The 14,797-nt window shown below is 56.1% G+C and overlaps 4 protein-coding genes across 13 annotated transcripts in view; 3 read left to right on the top strand and 1 right to left on the bottom strand.

The window, feature by feature from the left end:
• IP6K1 (inositol hexakisphosphate kinase 1) overlaps positions 1–7,780 on the top strand; it is a 64,749-nt gene extending 56,969 nt beyond the window's left edge. For all 6 annotated transcript variants that reach the window (XM_059389756.1, XM_059389751.1, XM_059389754.1 and 3 more), the window contains 3 exons: positions 1,554–1,735; positions 3,827–4,002; positions 4,351–7,780. In XM_059389756.1, the coding sequence (XP_059245739.1) occupies positions 1,615–1,735; positions 3,827–4,002; positions 4,351–4,884 (831 nt within the window). In that variant the 5' untranslated portion in view covers positions 1,554–1,614 and the 3' untranslated portion in view covers positions 4,885–7,780. The remainder of the gene's footprint in view (positions 1–1,553; positions 1,736–3,826; positions 4,003–4,350) is intronic.
• Positions 7,781–8,097: 317 nt separating this feature from the next.
• GMPPB (GDP-mannose pyrophosphorylase B) lies at positions 8,098–14,719 on the top strand. Of its 2 annotated transcripts, none has more exons than XM_059389758.1 (10): positions 8,098–8,233; positions 8,349–8,482; positions 8,612–8,692; positions 8,784–8,832; positions 8,968–9,110; positions 9,282–9,440; positions 9,521–9,599; positions 9,674–9,801; positions 9,889–10,071; positions 14,127–14,719. In XM_059389758.1, exons 2-10 carry the CDS (start codon positions 8,354–8,356, stop codon positions 14,148–14,150), a joined length of 975 nt encoding a protein of 324 aa, XP_059245741.1. In that variant the 5' UTR covers positions 8,098–8,233; positions 8,349–8,353; the 3' UTR covers positions 14,151–14,719. The 2 variants fall into 2 exon arrangements, with proteins under 2 accessions (XP_059245741.1, XP_059245740.1); XM_059389757.1 differs by lacking the exon at positions 14,127–14,719 and adding an exon at positions 10,155–10,532 and having other exon boundaries at positions 8,099–8,233.
• Positions 10,502–14,797, bottom strand: part of RNF123 (ring finger protein 123) — a 28,501-nt gene continuing 24,205 nt past the window's right edge. For 2 of the 4 annotated variants that reach the window (XM_059389742.1, XM_059389740.1), the window contains exons 36-37: positions 11,379–11,521; positions 10,746–11,240 (exon numbers count right to left, since the gene is read on the bottom strand). In XM_059389742.1, the coding sequence (XP_059245725.1) occupies positions 10,900–11,240; positions 11,379–11,521 (484 nt within the window). In that variant the 3' untranslated portion in view covers positions 10,746–10,899. Of the gene's footprint in view, positions 11,241–11,378; positions 11,522–14,797 lie in introns of all 4 variants that reach the window. The other 2 variants (XM_059389741.1, XM_059389739.1) reach the window with 2 other exon arrangements.
• On the top strand, positions 11,515–14,113 carry AMIGO3 (adhesion molecule with Ig like domain 3). The gene has a single exon (XM_059389750.1). The coding sequence runs from the start codon at positions 12,209–12,211 to the stop codon at positions 13,745–13,747; it is 1,539 nt and encodes a 512-aa protein (XP_059245733.1). The 5' UTR covers positions 11,515–12,208; the 3' UTR covers positions 13,748–14,113.

Below are 14,797 nucleotides of genomic sequence, written 5' to 3'. Positions count from 1 at the left end.
TGCTGAGAGGCATCGGTGGCTCCTCTACTTCTGGTTAGAAAGAATGGGAATGGCTGCCCGTGTCTCTCAGCCACTTCACCCAGCCCGCCCAGCCACCCTGTCAGGGAGCGTCTGCATTTCCAGTACATACTGGGCCTGGTGGTTAGCTTAGTCCTGCGTAACTTAGCGCATCGGCAGTGGTAGGAGAGGACATTGGCATCTGATACCGCTGCCACGCTTCGCCGCTGCTCTGAGCTGTGGAGTTGCTCTGCCATTTCCTGGGTCTGCGGCCACCCCGGCACGCAGACATTGTCAGCATGTGCTTTTTTTAGATCTTACTAAAAATTTGCTTGTAGGAGCACCTGGGTGGCTCAGTCGTCAAACCTCTGCCTTTAGCTCAGGTCATGATCCCAGGGTCCTGGGATCGAGCCCCGCATCGGGCTCTCTGCCCTCTCCAGCTCCCCTTCTTGTGTTTCCTCTCTCGCTGTGTGTCTATCAGATAAATAAATCTTTAAAAAAAAATTTGGTTGTAGACATGGACACAAACAGAATGGCTGCTCTTGTCCTCGACAGTGGCATCCCAGGCTCCACCCTGTATTTATTAAGTACAAAACTGTGCATTCATCAATTTTTGTATTTTTTAAAATTGTAAAGTACACCTATCATTTTATCATTTCACCTTTCATTCAGTTGTATTAAATATATGCACGCTCTTGTGCAGCCTTCATACTGTCCATTTCCAGGGTTCCTTTTCATCTCCAGCAGCAGCTTCATACCTGTTCGATAGCTCTCCACTCCCCTTCCCCGCAGTCACTGGCAACCGCTGTTCTCTTTTCTGTTTCTGTGAATGTGCAGTTACCTTAGACGAGTGCATTCCTACAGTACTCCTTTTGTGTCTGGTTTATTTCCCTTAGCAAGACGGTTTTAGCAAGAGTCCATCCAGGTTGCCTGTGTCAGAATTCCCTTCCTTTTTATTGCCAAATGTTCCTCTGCGGTGTGGGTATGGCACACCTGGCTTTTCCATTCATGCTCTGATGGGCACTTGGGTTGTTTCCATCTCTCGTTTATGGTAGTGCTGCTGTGAACAGAGCGTTGAGTTTCTGTTTGAGCTCCTTTTTTCAGTTCTTTTAGGTACATACCTAGGAGTGGAATTGCTGGATCGTATGATAATTCTACATTTGGTTTTTTTGAGGAACCACCAGACTTTTTCACAGCGGCTGCACCATTTTGCAGTCCCTCCAGCAGCGTGTGGAGGTTCCAGTATCTCCACATCCTCTACAACACTTGTTCCAGTTGATTTTTCGAAGCCTTCCTGATGGATCTGGAGTGGTATCCTTATCACATAACTTGATGCCAAGAGTTATTTTTGAGACCGTTTTCAGAGACACACGTATAAATATACTCATGACTCCCTTTCAATGCGTTCATGCATCCGGGACCCCTGTGCCACCCTTCAGCAGGGGCCATGGGTGGCGGATTAGACCTGATCTAGGCCTCCTTCACCCTGTGCACCGAGACTCCAGAGGGTGACTTGTCTGAGCCCCTCAGCATTGTGTCCTGTTCTTCCTTCTTAGCTCCCAGGAGGCAAAGAGTCCGAAGGTGGAGCTCCACAGCCACTCGGATGTCCCTTTCCAGATGCTGGACGGCAACAGTGGTCTGAGTTCTGAGAAGATCAGCCACAATCCCTGGAGCCTGCGCTGTCACAAGCAGCAGCTGAGCCGCATGCGCTCCGAGTCCAAGGACCGAAAGCTCTACAGTATCCTTGTTATTAAGGCTTCAACAGTGCCCTCTGCTGGGACCATGGGTTGGTCCTGTGTCAGGACACCTTCTAGCACCAGGCCCGTGGCCCTCTCTGTCTGGGAGCACGTCTTGCTCTCATCATCCTTTTTCATAGGCTCATTGTCCTTCTTTGTTTTATTGACACGTTTTCTCCTGCCTTTCCGAACTGGTAAGCCTGAAGCTTTAACTTGGCAGTTCAGAAGAGTGCTGTCCAGCAGAACCTTCTGGGACAGTGAAGGTGTGTGTATCTGTGTTTAGTATGGTAGCCACTGGCCACACCCAGTAACTGAAACATGCTTGCTGACTGAATTATAGAATTAGAGAATTTTGCATTTATTTAAATTTAAATGGCTAGATGTGCTCAGTGGTTACTGTATGTATCAGTGCATGTCTAGAATCAGGGATCTGCATGTGTGTGCGTGCATGTGCACACACAGTTTCTCCCTTCCTAAAAAGTAATTATGACAAAGTGGCTATGATAAAGTAATTATGACAAAGTGGTAAGTGGGTTTTGTTTTTGTTTTTGTGTTTTGTCTAAGATAAACACCATACCTGAACAATATGTAATAGTCTTTAAGATGGTAAAAGTAAAGAAGTATTATAAAATGCGAATTCTGGTGATCGTTTATGGTGATTGAAGCAGTAGACTGTGAAGAACTAATACTGAGAAACTGAGGGGAAATGTGCTGAGCCCTCTCTCTTTACTGTTTTCAGAACTGTCTTGAGGGAGGAAGTGTTAACGAAGCCCATTTATAAATGAGGAGATTGGAGCACAGGGGGATTAAGTGCTGTGCCCAGGCCTGTGAATGGCCAAAGTAGGATTCAAGAGCCTATGCTCTCTGGCACTGTGAGGTGTTCCTGTGGCCCTTTTAAAGTTTTATTGCTACTTTTTATAGGTTATAGCAGGTGATGAAATTAATTAAAGACCAATTTAATGGTTTTCTGTAATTTATTCTTTATAAAGAATTAGAAGATGTTAATATGTTCATCGTCAAGTGATGCCAAGTATCTTACCATCCAAGATCATGTGATTGCTTCTTGTCCCCCAGTATGGAAGTGAGGTCCAGGCTGTGGTCCCGATGACTTCTGACAGATATGACAAAGCTGTACCTTTATCCAAGATGGTTGCAGACAGTAGATGTAAATGAGGACATGTGTATAAATGTCAGCCAGCCAGGACCATAGTGGCATTTTAAGCAGAAGGTTCTAGAAATACTAGGGACAAGTTTAAATATGTAGTCTACTGGTTTGAAGTTTAGTCAGAAAAAGGCAGGATAGAAATTAAAATCCACCTTTTTCTAAGATTCCTATTCAGGAATGATAATCCTGATTTCTCATGTTTGTAGTAGTGCTGCAAAGATGTCTTCCTTATTTCTTTTAGACCTGGGTGGAGTGTGACTTTTGTAGGACCTTGGTTTACTGCTGGTGCCAGGGATATATGCGAATCTTCCAGGTCTTCTTTAGTTTGTTTGTGCAGGACAGAATAAAACAGAAAAAAATTGATGGTATCAGCATATTTGGCATATATATATATATCACAGAATATTTTTCAGCCATAAATAGGAATGAAATTTTGTCACATGCTACACACAAATTGGATAAAACTTGAAAACATTTTTACTAAGTGAAACGGCCAGACACAAAAGGACAAATAAGAAGCGTCCAGAATAGTCATATTCCTAGAGACAGAAAATAGAATGGTAGTTACTGGGGGTGGGGGTCTGAAGAGGAATGGGAGAGGTGGGTACAGTTTCTAGTTTTTGTTTGGGAAGATGAAAAAGTTCTGGTGATGGTGGTTGCACAGTTATGTGAATATGCTTAATGCCACTGAATTGTACAGTTAAACATAGTGAAAATGGTAAATTTTATGTTATGTATATTTTGCTACAATAAAAAATTTTTGAAAAGAAGGAGTAAGCCAGTGGTGTGACATCTACATTTGAGAGTTTGTGAGGTGAATACAGATCACATTAGAAGAGAATGCCCCTTTAATAGAAAAATTTGGTCATGGCTTCCTGGCTGGGGCTGGTGGTGAGTGTGGCTGTTAATCTCCTTGACCATGGCCCAGAGTTCCTCTTGCTTGAGAACGTGGTGCACCACTTCAAGTACCCCTGTGTGCTGGACCTGAAGATGGGCACCCGGCAGCACGGGGATGATGCATCCGCGGAGAAGGCGGCCCGGCAGATGAGGAAGTGCGAGCAGAGTACGTCAGCCTCACTGGGTGTCAGGGTCTGTGGCATGCAGGTGAGTTGCCCCTGGTGAGAGCCTTGCTGCCGCCACCTGTGGGGCTTGGGTGGCCCACGTACCTGCCTGCTCCCCCTGCCAGGTGTCCTCCTGGCCCACAGTGGTCCAGAATCTCCTCCGAGAGGGTGAGTCCCAGGAGCCTCCACAGGGTTCCCTGACCCCTCTTGGCCTTGCCCTTTGACCTTAGTCTGGGCTCCAGATCCAGAGCCTCTGTGAGAGCCTGTGGCCTTGACACTGGGATGAGTCAGACTGGTCAGTACTTTCCAGACAGTGCCTGCCCAGGCCACCTGAAGGTCATCAGACTTTCAGACTCCTGGTGCTCACCCGCTCTGTCTCCTGGGCTTTCAGGTGTACCAGCTGGATACAGGGCATTACCTCTGCAGGAACAAGTACTATGGCCGCGGGCTCTCCATTGAAGGCTTCCGCAACGCCCTCTATCAGTACCTGCACAACGGCCTGGACCTGAGGCGTGACCTTTTTGAGCCCATCCTGAGCAAACTGCGGGGCCTGAAAGCTGTGCTGGAGCGGCAGGCCTCCTACCGCTTCTACTCTAGCTCCCTGCTTGTCATCTATGATGGCAGGGAGTGCCGGGCAGAGTCCTTCCTGGACCGCCGGGCAGAGATGCGTCTCAAGCACCTGGATACAGGGCTCTCTGAGGGGGCGCCGCCCTGTGGTCCCAGCACCAGCCCCAGTAGCACCAGCCCTGAGGCTGGCCCCTCCTCTCCACCCAAGGTGGATGTCCGCATGATCGACTTTGCACACAGCACGTTCAAGGGCTTCCGGGATGACCCCACCGTGCATGACGGGCCGGACCGAGGCTATGTGTTCGGCCTGGAGAACCTCATCAGCATCATGGAACAGATGCGGGACGAGAACCAGTAGGCCCAGCCCTGGGCCCCCAGAACCCCTTCCTCTCCACCCGCAGGCAGGGACCATTGCTCTGACTGAACTCGCCGTGAGGACACACAGACTTGCTTTTAAAAGGGTTATATTTCTCTTTGGTGTAAACTAAAAGAAATGTTTTTAGCTGTAGCCTGGAATCCGTATATATAAAGTGAAGGAGGGCACAACACACATCCTTTCAGCCAGGCTCCTCTAGCTCTATGGCTCTGACTGCTGTGTCCAGGCTGACTTAGGAAGGAAAGGGTGCCCCTGGTGGATGGGCTCGGCAGCAGGGACAGGGTACCCTTGGACATTGGTTTCTCTTGCCTAGGTCTTTGGCGTCTGTGGCTGCGGGGTCTTGCTGGTTTAGGGTGAAGCCCTGGGCTGGTGCAGGGCCCCTCTGTGCTCACTCATCCCTTGTTCCTTACCAGTAGAGGACTGGGTGCCCATCTGTTGGGGGACTTTCTAGTCTGGTGGCATAGGCATCAGCCAGCTTTTTAACACATGCCCCCCAGGTAGCACAGGGCCAATTGCACATTGCTGGACCCGTCCTTGGTTCTGACCTTGGCATGAGGAAGCTGGGCTGAGACCAGCTTATGGCAGAGGGCAGGCCCTGGGATCCCCAGGCACTCTGGCACTTGAACCTGCTCCTCTTCCTGCCTGCACACCCCAGCCAGCCTTTCTTATCAAGATCCCTTGCCTGAGGAAGCCACTCCTTCTTGCCCCACTGAAGGGTACCTGCTCTGTTTGCCGAGGAGAATCAGTGTCCCAGCAGGCCTCAGGGCCTCCGGTGGCTCTGGCCTAGACAGTATTTGCAGTTCTTGTGCTGTGGGTGGGAGACTCCTTCCTCTAGCTTGGGCAGCTGTGCTGCCTCTGGATAGGCTGCCCTTCCCAGGGCTCAAGGGCTGTGGTCCGCTCAGGGTGTCACCTTTCCCTAGGCTAAGCTCGAGGCAGCAGCCCACGGTGAGGAGCTCCAGTCTTGTGAGGGAGAGCTTTAAGCTTATGGGATCATGGGGACATTATTTGGACCTTGGGTTGCAGGTGTCCAGATTCTGCTAATGAGTTTAGTCTCATCAGTCCTGGGATCCATCAGTCTGTCCATTTGTCCATCTGCCAGCCCTTGTCTCTTGGGATCTTTTTCCTGGGCTGTAGCCTTGTTTATTAGTAAGTACTGATTTGTGTCATGCCATTTCTGAGGTGAGCTTTTGCCCCTGTGCCTGTTGTCAAGGGGTGCTACCTTTCTACAAAGAACTGGTAGCAAGTGAATTGTAGGAGGTGTTTCCTGGATGACCCAGCACCTTCTCTGTGGGCCTGGCGTGTAGCCTTGCCCCACGCTGACAGTGGTACAGTGAAGGTCCAAGGGGGTGACCTTTCTGGTGGTTTTAATCATTTTTGCTGCTGGCCCTAATGGCACAGAGATCTGCCACCTCAAACATGTGGCCAGGAGGTGACACTGTACTCATCTAGCCATTGCCAGGGTTAGTGCCCTCACCTCTGAGCTTAGGGCCACTGTCATTGTCACTTTGGGCATTAAAGGTAAGCCTGTCAGCCTAAGAGGCCTTGGAACTGGTGGACTACTTTCTGAGTCATTAGAGATGCAGCTTCACACATTTTAAATGGGCTCCTTGATGGATCCCATCTCTCTCTCGGCCCTCTGATCCTGGTGCCAGTGGTGGGCAGGTTCCCATTCCTTGGGGCTGGGAGGGACAGCTTGCCTGTTTCTGGTCAGTAATGACCATTTTTCCTGTACCATTCTGTGGCTTCAGCCATAGGGGTGGTGGCTCTTCATTAGTGTAGACTCATTTCCTGGCAGGGCAGAGGCTAAGACAGAGTCAGGGGCCACTTGGGACCCCCTTTAGTTGAACCTCTCCAGCCTGGGGATGTGCTGTGCCTCCTGAGTTCCTATGTTTTGGGAGCAGATGCTGCCTTGTTCTGCTCTTCCTAGTGAGAGAGACTATATCCACTATCCAGTGTTTTCCTGGCACTAAAAAGAGCAGAAGGGCCTGAGATTCGCTGCTGCTCCATCAGGGCAGGAACCCTTTTTTCAGCACTTTTGATATTTGGAGACCCAGCTCTGTTATCTGGTGGGTGGTGGGCATGTGTGTGCGTGCACACACACACACACACACACACACACACACTGCCTCTACTTTTTTTTGCCTGCTCCTTGCCAGAGAGCCCTGTCCCTGCCAGGCTCTGCCTTCCCAAACCCCAACTTGGGACCAAAGTGCAACGCGGGATCACGGGTTGGGGCGCTCAAGTGACCCCTCTCTCTAGTGCTTCCCTGGGCCAAGTCGACACCAGCCCCCTGGGCTAGTTGGGGGGGTGGGACCGGCGGTGCTTAACGAGGAAGGGGACCAGTGTAGCAGCTTGCCAGGGACCCCAACCCTCCCTCCACACCGGGGCCTGTGCAGTGGATGTAGGGGTTGCCCCAGGGGCCAAAGGCCTGGGCTAGTTCTGTAGCCGCTGCTCACTCGCACACATCTGGCCACGTGCACGCCCCCTAGATGCAGATTGCTTGGAACTTTAAAGCTGTTCAATTTGGTTCTGTTATTGCCGATTAAAAAAAAAGTTTTAATGAGGAAAAAAATGGAGCACCCTGGGAAGGACCTGGTTCCTTTACTTCTCGGGGAACTGTGAGGCCTCGCCTCTAGGATTCGCTCTCTACTCTACTTTCCTGGAAGCCTCCTAAACCCGCCCACGCCGCCCGAGGCCTGCCTCCCTTCCACTCTTGGCTCCGGCCGCAGCTGGGCCACCCGCGTCTCCTCGGGACCTTGCGTGCGGGGGAGGGGTGCTCGGGCCTTGGACCGGGTCGCCCCTTTCTGTGCACCTAGCGCTGCCCGCCCCGCTTGTGTCTAAGGTCGTGTTATGTCAAAATAAAGCCGCTAGAAACTGACGTGTGTCCGCGTCTTTGCTGTCCCGCGGCTTCCAGGACACAGGCCCTGCCCCACCGCGGCTCCCGTCCCTCCGGGGCGGGGCCGGAAGCGGCCGTGTGGTGGCCGACCCCGGCACCCGTCGGGAAGGAAGCCTCGCCCTTGGCGCCAGTTCCGCCTTTGGATCCGCCAATGGTTAGCTGACCCGCGGGCCCGGGGCCCGGTCCCCATGGCAGCCGGGCGCGCCCGGCCTCTTATTGGCTACGTCTGCCGGAGAGCTGCGTTTCAGCGCCCCGACGTCGGCGTCCGTGCCACGTAGACGGCCGCCGATTGGCCGGCTCGAGCTTACGTCACCGCCCGCCTAGGTCCGGCCTGACTTCGGGGCCAGCAGCCCTCCGTCTCTCGTCGTGTACTGCTGTGTGCTGCCCCGGGCCGGCGTCGGAGTGGACTGGGCGGCCAAGGCAGAGCCAGAGTGGGTCAGTCTGGCAGGCGAAGGGCGTGGGGCCGGGCATGGCGGCGGGAGTGTGTGGCCGGGCTCCGCCGGGCGAGCCGGGCCGCGGAGCCCGGGATTCACTCTCCGGCCGCCCGCAGGCGCGATGAAGGCACTGATCTTGGTGGGCGGCTATGGGACGCGTCTGCGGCCGCTGACGCTGAGCATCCCGAAGCCACTGGTGGATTTCTGCAATAAGCCCATCTTGCTGCACCAAGTGGAGGCGCTGGCCGCGGTAAGACCCCGAGGGGTCGGTGTTGTGGTGGGACCTGGCAGGAAGAGGGACGGCTAGCACTTGGGGGTCGCGAACGCCCGTACCTTACGGCTGAGCCCTTCTGTCGGCGGGCGCTGTTTTGTCCAACAGGCAGGCGTGGACCACGTGATTCTGGCCGTGAGCTACATGTCTCAGGTGCTGGAGAAGGAAATGAAGGCGCAGGAGCAGAGGGTGAGGCTCAGACTTTTGACCTTTCTCTTTGCTCCCCGCGCAACCACCCACCCTGGTGGGAGGAACCTGACAGGCGGTTTCTCCCTTCCAGCTGGGAATCCGAATCTCCATGTCCCATGAAGAAGAGCCTCTGGGGACAGGTCAGTAAAGGTCCCTTGGGGAGGGTCTAGGGCCTGGGAAGGGGTAAGAGCCAGTCTGGCTGGGGTCTCCTGAGCCTCTGAGCTCCCACCCTCCCCACCCGCGTCCAGGAAGATGATCCGGTACTTCTCTTCTAGCTGGGCCCCTGGCACTTGCCCGTGACCTGCTCTCTGAGACTGCAGAACCTTTCTTCGTCCTCAACAGTGACGTGATCTGTGATTTCCCCTTCCAAGCCATGGTGCAGTTCCACCGGCACCACGGCCAGGAGGGCTCCATCCTGGTAAGGGACCAGGTCTTTCTTCTCTGACACTCCTGTGCCCCTTGCCCAGCCTTTCCCACTGCCCAGTTTTTAACTGTCCCATTGGGTCATTGGTGCAAAGCTGTACAGTATATGTCTTTAAGCATTGGGGCACAGCCCCCCAGACTGGGTCTGAGTTCCTCCTCCGCTCAGGTGACCAAAGTGGAGGAACCCTCGAAGTATGGTGTGGTGGTATGTGAGGCTGACACAGGACGCATTCACCGGTTCGTGGAAAAGCCACAGGTGTTTGTGTCCAACAAGATCAACGCAGGAATGTACATCCTGAGCCCCACGGTGCTGCGGCGCATCCAGGTGTGTAGAAGTGAGCTGCGGGGTGGGCTCGGGTAGTGTCCCCACCCACGACCCTGCTCACAAGCTGCCCACTCCCACAGCTGCAGCCTACATCCATTGAGAAGGAGATCTTCCCTGTCATGGCCAAGGAGGGGCAGCTATATGCCATGGAGCTGCAGGGTGAGGCAGGGAGGCCACAGGGTAGGGGTGTGGTGTGGCCGGGCTGAGCCCCCTGATGCATTTCCTCCCAACAGGCTTCTGGATGGATATAGGGCAGCCCAAGGATTTCCTCACCGGCATGTGCCTCTTCCTACAGTCCCTACGACAGAAGCAGCCTGAGCAACTGTACTCAGGCCCTGGCATTGTGGGCAACGTGCTGGTGGTAAGCACCCTGCCCAGCCCATCCTCCGCTCCCCTTCTCAGGCTTGGGAGAGGAGTGCCTCACTTGTATTCTCCCCACGGTCCTTAGGACCCGAGTGCCCACATCGGCCGCAACTGTAGCATTGGCCCCAACGTGAGCCTGGGCCCGGGTGTGGTGGTGGAAGATGGTGTGTGCATCCGGCGGTGCACGGTGCTGCGGGGTGCCCGCATCCGCTCCCACTCCTGGCTCGAGTCCTGCATTGTGGGCTGGCGCTGCCGCGTGGGCCAGTGGGTAAGCCTGGGGCCTGGGCCGGGTGGGGGAGGGCCAGGGAAGGTGTCTTGCCCGGCTGACCAGGCACGCCCCCTCCCCCCGAGGTGCGCATGGAGAACGTGACAGTGCTGGGTGAAGATGTCATCGTTAACGACGAGCTCTACCTCAATGGGGCCAGCGTGCTGCCCCACAAATCTATCGGCGAGTCGGTGCCGGAACCTCGCATCATCATGTGAGGGGATGCTGGGGGCTGGCTGAGTCCCCATTTCCCTGTTGGCAGGGGGCACCCTGGCCTGATACATCCGAAGGCCCTGGACTCACTGTTTATCTGGGAGGACCAGACAAGGCTGAAGGGTTGGGACACCTGCCCTCTCCTGTGGACACAATCTGGCAGGTGCCTTGCTGGGCATACCCCACAAGCCTACTCCCTCAAGAAGGGCCGGGCCAGGGCTGTATGGAATAATAATTTAATGCTCACTGTGGCCCTGACTGAAAGTCGAGCTCAGGCACAATTAGGACACGGCTGGGCTCCTGCCAGTGAGGTTACACTCAGGCAAGGAGGTTGGACATGGCAGGGGGGTCATGGGAACAGGGCAAGGGGAGCTCATAAATAGGGCCCAGCCTGGGTCTGAGTTCAGGGGTGGAGGCTGCTGCTCTGTGGGCTAGGCGGCCGAGGAAGTGGTGGTACTGGTGCTCGCCGTCTTCTCCCAGTCCTCTACAGACACGATGGTGGCTTTGCAGAAAAAGCAGTCCTTGTTGTTCATCAGGTGCTGGTTGATGCAGGCTCTACAACAGGGGAGGGGAGGAGGATGAAGACGGCCTGAGTACCCTTGCTGCTTCCGCAGCTCCCTATATCCATGGGACCCACTTACTTGCAGGACTTATGGCCACAGGGCTGGAACACAGCAGAGATGGGGTGAGCATAGCAGATGGGGCAGAGGTCTTCCTCGCTGGTGGGCTGCAGGGAGCAGAGTACAGGGTGGGCTGGGGATGGTCACCCAGACAAGCAGACAAAAGACTATACCTAAACAGCGTGCACAGTTGTGCCAGCATGTATGCAAGGGCATACACCTGGGTGCCATGGTGCCCACTCACCAGGGAGGCAGCTGCTGCCTGGGCAGACGCGGAGGTCAGGTGTGCCAGCATCTGTTCCACCTGAGCCAGCTCCTCGGCACTGATGTAATCTGTGTCTGGGGGTGGTAGCAATTGTCAGACCCAATGTGGCCCTAGAACCCAGTGCCTCTTAAGCACCACAACTTGGGGATTTGCTCTTGAGACTCCTGATCTAGCCCAGCCCCAAATCCCTGACCCACCCCTGGCACACTCACAGCTCTGCAGGGAGAAGCGCTTCCGGTCAGGGGCAGGCAGGGCAGTGCCAGGGGCAGGGGGCTCTGGCTGCCCCAGGAGATAACATATAGAGCGGAGCTGGAAGCAGGGATCAGCAAGGAGCACTGACGTGGCTCTCTCTGTCCTAGTGGGAGAATGGGGGTAAGGACAGTCAGAAAGCGGTACCTGCTGGAGAGGCAGGAGTGGTGAGACAGTCCAGCCCACATCCCTGCTTTTCACTTCCTGTCCCCCACCCCCCACGTCTCTCATCCTAGATCCCAGTAAGAACTCCTATAGCCTGGGTGCCAGTTTAAGGGGGTGACCAGCAGATGACGAAAGCCCGCCTACTCCTAATAAACACTAACTCTCCAAAGAAAACAATAAACATCACTAGCAGCTTAAAGGACTGCCTCCCAGGCTTCCCCTCCTACTGTTAACGGGGTAGATGGGGTAGATGGGCACCGCAAAGACACTGGTTAAGCACAGCCTGGGGCATTGGTGGCGGATTTGCGCCCCCTATGGCGGCCACATGGGAACCTTGGTCTCGGGGAGGAGGGGCTTCTTCGCCTCCTCCCAACAGGAGCCAATGGGAGGCTGAGGCCCCGCCCTCCTCCAGGAGAGTATTTAGAAGCTGACCAGGGAAGCACTCGGAGAGCTGGGGAAGCCGGACCAGGGAGTACTGTGGGGAAGGCTGGCCCCAGATCCGGACCTGGAGCCGGGGAGCAGGGGCCGTTGGTGTGCGGGGCGGAGCTCACAGCTAGCAGAAGTGGGTGAGTCCCCGTGCTGGGTCCCTCACTGAGCTGCCCCGGTCCCAGCCCCAGCAGGCACCACTATGGCCTGGCTGGTGCTGCTGGGTGCACTGCTGTGCCTTCCGCGCGTAGGGGTGGGCAGCCTGGGCGCGGAGGGCTTCGTGCCCTCCGCGCCCCATAACTGCCCCTACAAATGTGTGTGTGCCGCCGACCTGCTGAGCTGCACGGGCCTGGGGCTGCAGGATGTGCCGGCCGCGCTGCCGGCCGCTGCCACAGACCTTGACCTGAGCCACAACGCCCTCCAGCGCCTGCGCCCCGGGTGGCTGACGCCTTTCGCCCGTCTGCGCGCCTTGCACCTGGGTCACAACGAGCTGGATGTGCTAGGTCGCGGAGTCTTCACCAATGCCAGTGGCCTGCGGCTGCTTGACTTATCATCTAACGAGCTGCGGGCGCTGGGACGCCACGACCTCGAAGGGCTGGGGGCGCTAGAGAGGCTGCTCCTGTTCAATAACCGACTGGCGCACTTGGACGAGCACGCATTCCGGGGCCTGGGCGCACTCAGTGCACTCTACCTGGGCTGCAATGAGCTCTCTTCTTTCTCTTTCCACCACCTCCACGGCCTGGGTGCCACCCACCTTCGTACGCTGGACCTCTCCTCCAACCGCCTGGGCCACATCCCCGCCACTGCCCTGGCCGCCCTGCCAGCCTTTCTCAAGAACGGCCTTTACTTACACAACAACCCCCTGCCCTGCGACTGCCGCCTTTACCAGCTGCTGCGGCGCTGGCACCAGCGGGGCCTCAGCGCAGTCAGTGACTTCACCAGGGAATACACGTGCCTGGCTTTCAAGGTGCCTGCATCCCGCGTGCGCTTCTTTGAGCACAGCCGGGTCTTTGAGAACTGCTCAGCCACCCTGGCTCAGGGCCTGGAGCGGCCAGAGGAGCAGCTGCATGTGCAGATGGGTCGGTCCCTGAGGCTACGCTGCAACACCAGCATCCCTACTCTGCGCGTTGCATGGGTGTCCCCAAAGCAGGAGCTGCTGGTGGCCCCGGGGTCGCAAGACGGCAGCATCGCTGTGCTGGCAGACGGCAGCTTGGCCATCAGCAATGTGCAGCCACGGCACGAGGGACTCTTCGTGTGCCTGGCCGTTGGGCCCCACTTGCACCACAACCAGACGCACGAGTACAACGTGAGCGTGCACTCCCCACGCCCCGAGCCTGAGGCTTTCAACACAGGCTTCACCACCCTCCTGGGCTGTGCCGTGGGCCTGGTGCTCGTGCTGCTCTATCTGTTCGCACCGCCCTGCCCTGGCTGCCGCCGCTGCTACCGCCGCACCTGCCGCTGCTGCTGCCGCCGCCGGTGGCCCCGGGCACCCAGTCCCCTCCAGGACCTGAGCGTGCAGTCCTCCTCGGTACTCAGCACCACCCCACCCGATGTGCCCAGCCGCAAGGCCAGTGTCCACAAGCATGTGGTCTTTCTGGAGCCGGGCAGGAGGGGCCTCAATGGGCGTGTGCAGCTGGCCGTAGCCGAGGACTTTGATCTCTACAATCCCATGGGCCTGCGGCTCCAGGCTGGCTCTGAGTCCGCTAGCTCCACGGGCTCTGAGGGTCTGGTGACGACCTAGGCTGCCCTGGGCTCAGAGCTAAGCCACCAACCACCCACCGCTTGCCCCGCTCCCTGCTGCTGCCTGGAAAACTGCCAGATGCTAGTGGGAGCGCTGGGCTTAGTCCTCCAGCCTCCCATGTGGCCTCGACCTCAACTACATCAGCCCCCTCACTGAAGGAAGGGCTGGGCTCCCCACCCTGTCTCCTGCTCTGCTCTCACACAGGGCCCAAAGGCCACAAGCCCTCACCTGTTGGTGCCCAAATGTAGCACAAGGCCTGGACCTGGGGCCATCTGTAAGAGCCCTCGCGTTAGAGCCCAAGGCACACCCTTAGGGCCGAGAAGCTATCATGCAGTCATGGCGAAGAACTGAAACATAACCATCTCCCCCTTCCCAACAGGACAGGAAGAGAGTGGGCCCATAGGGGAAGAAAAGGAGTGCTCCAAAGACCCAGACCCCCACCCAGAGCGGAAGAAGGAAACACATACCAACATCCAACCTCCTTCAAGCTTCACGACTCCATGCAGTCTGATGGGCAGGCAGAAAGCAGGCAAGGCTCTTCAAGAGAGCCCCCTGCCAGTGGGCCTGGCCTGAGCCCCAGCCAGAGCAGCTCCTCCATCTCTGGCCAGAGACATCCACAGGCCACTCTGAGGGCAGGGCCTCTTCCCATAGGCTTACCAGACAGCAATAAGGGGCACCATGGCCTGTCCCCCAGCTTTTCAGCAGTAAAAAGCCTGCTGAGCATGGCCAAGATGGGAAGGCTGAGCCAGAACTCGCTGTCCCTGGAGGGTAGAAGCCTCTTAAGGGCTGGCACTGGTCTCAGTATAGTGGCTGCGGCAGTGCCCTGGTCTTATACTCATCTTACCACCCACCGCAGGGAGGCAGGGAAGAGGGGTCTGAAACCCCTCCTGTGTGGGTGCTGAGCTGGAGGCTCCTACAAGCATCCAGGATCCAGCTGTCATGGAGTTCCTTAATAAAGGTGGTACATGCTCATTACCGGAACCTTTGTGAACACAAGTAGCAGTGCGTGTCCTCAGCCCCTGATTCCAGCAGTGGCGTCCCTACACTGCA

The sequence above is a fragment of the Mustela nigripes genome, chromosome 2 (assembly GCF_022355385.1).
Source record: "Mustela nigripes isolate SB6536 chromosome 2, MUSNIG.SB6536, whole genome shotgun sequence".
Taxonomy (NCBI): domain Eukaryota; kingdom Metazoa; phylum Chordata; class Mammalia; order Carnivora; family Mustelidae; genus Mustela; species Mustela nigripes.
Note: the sequence above shows the minus strand (reverse complement) of the source record. Positions and strands in the feature narration are given on the sequence as shown.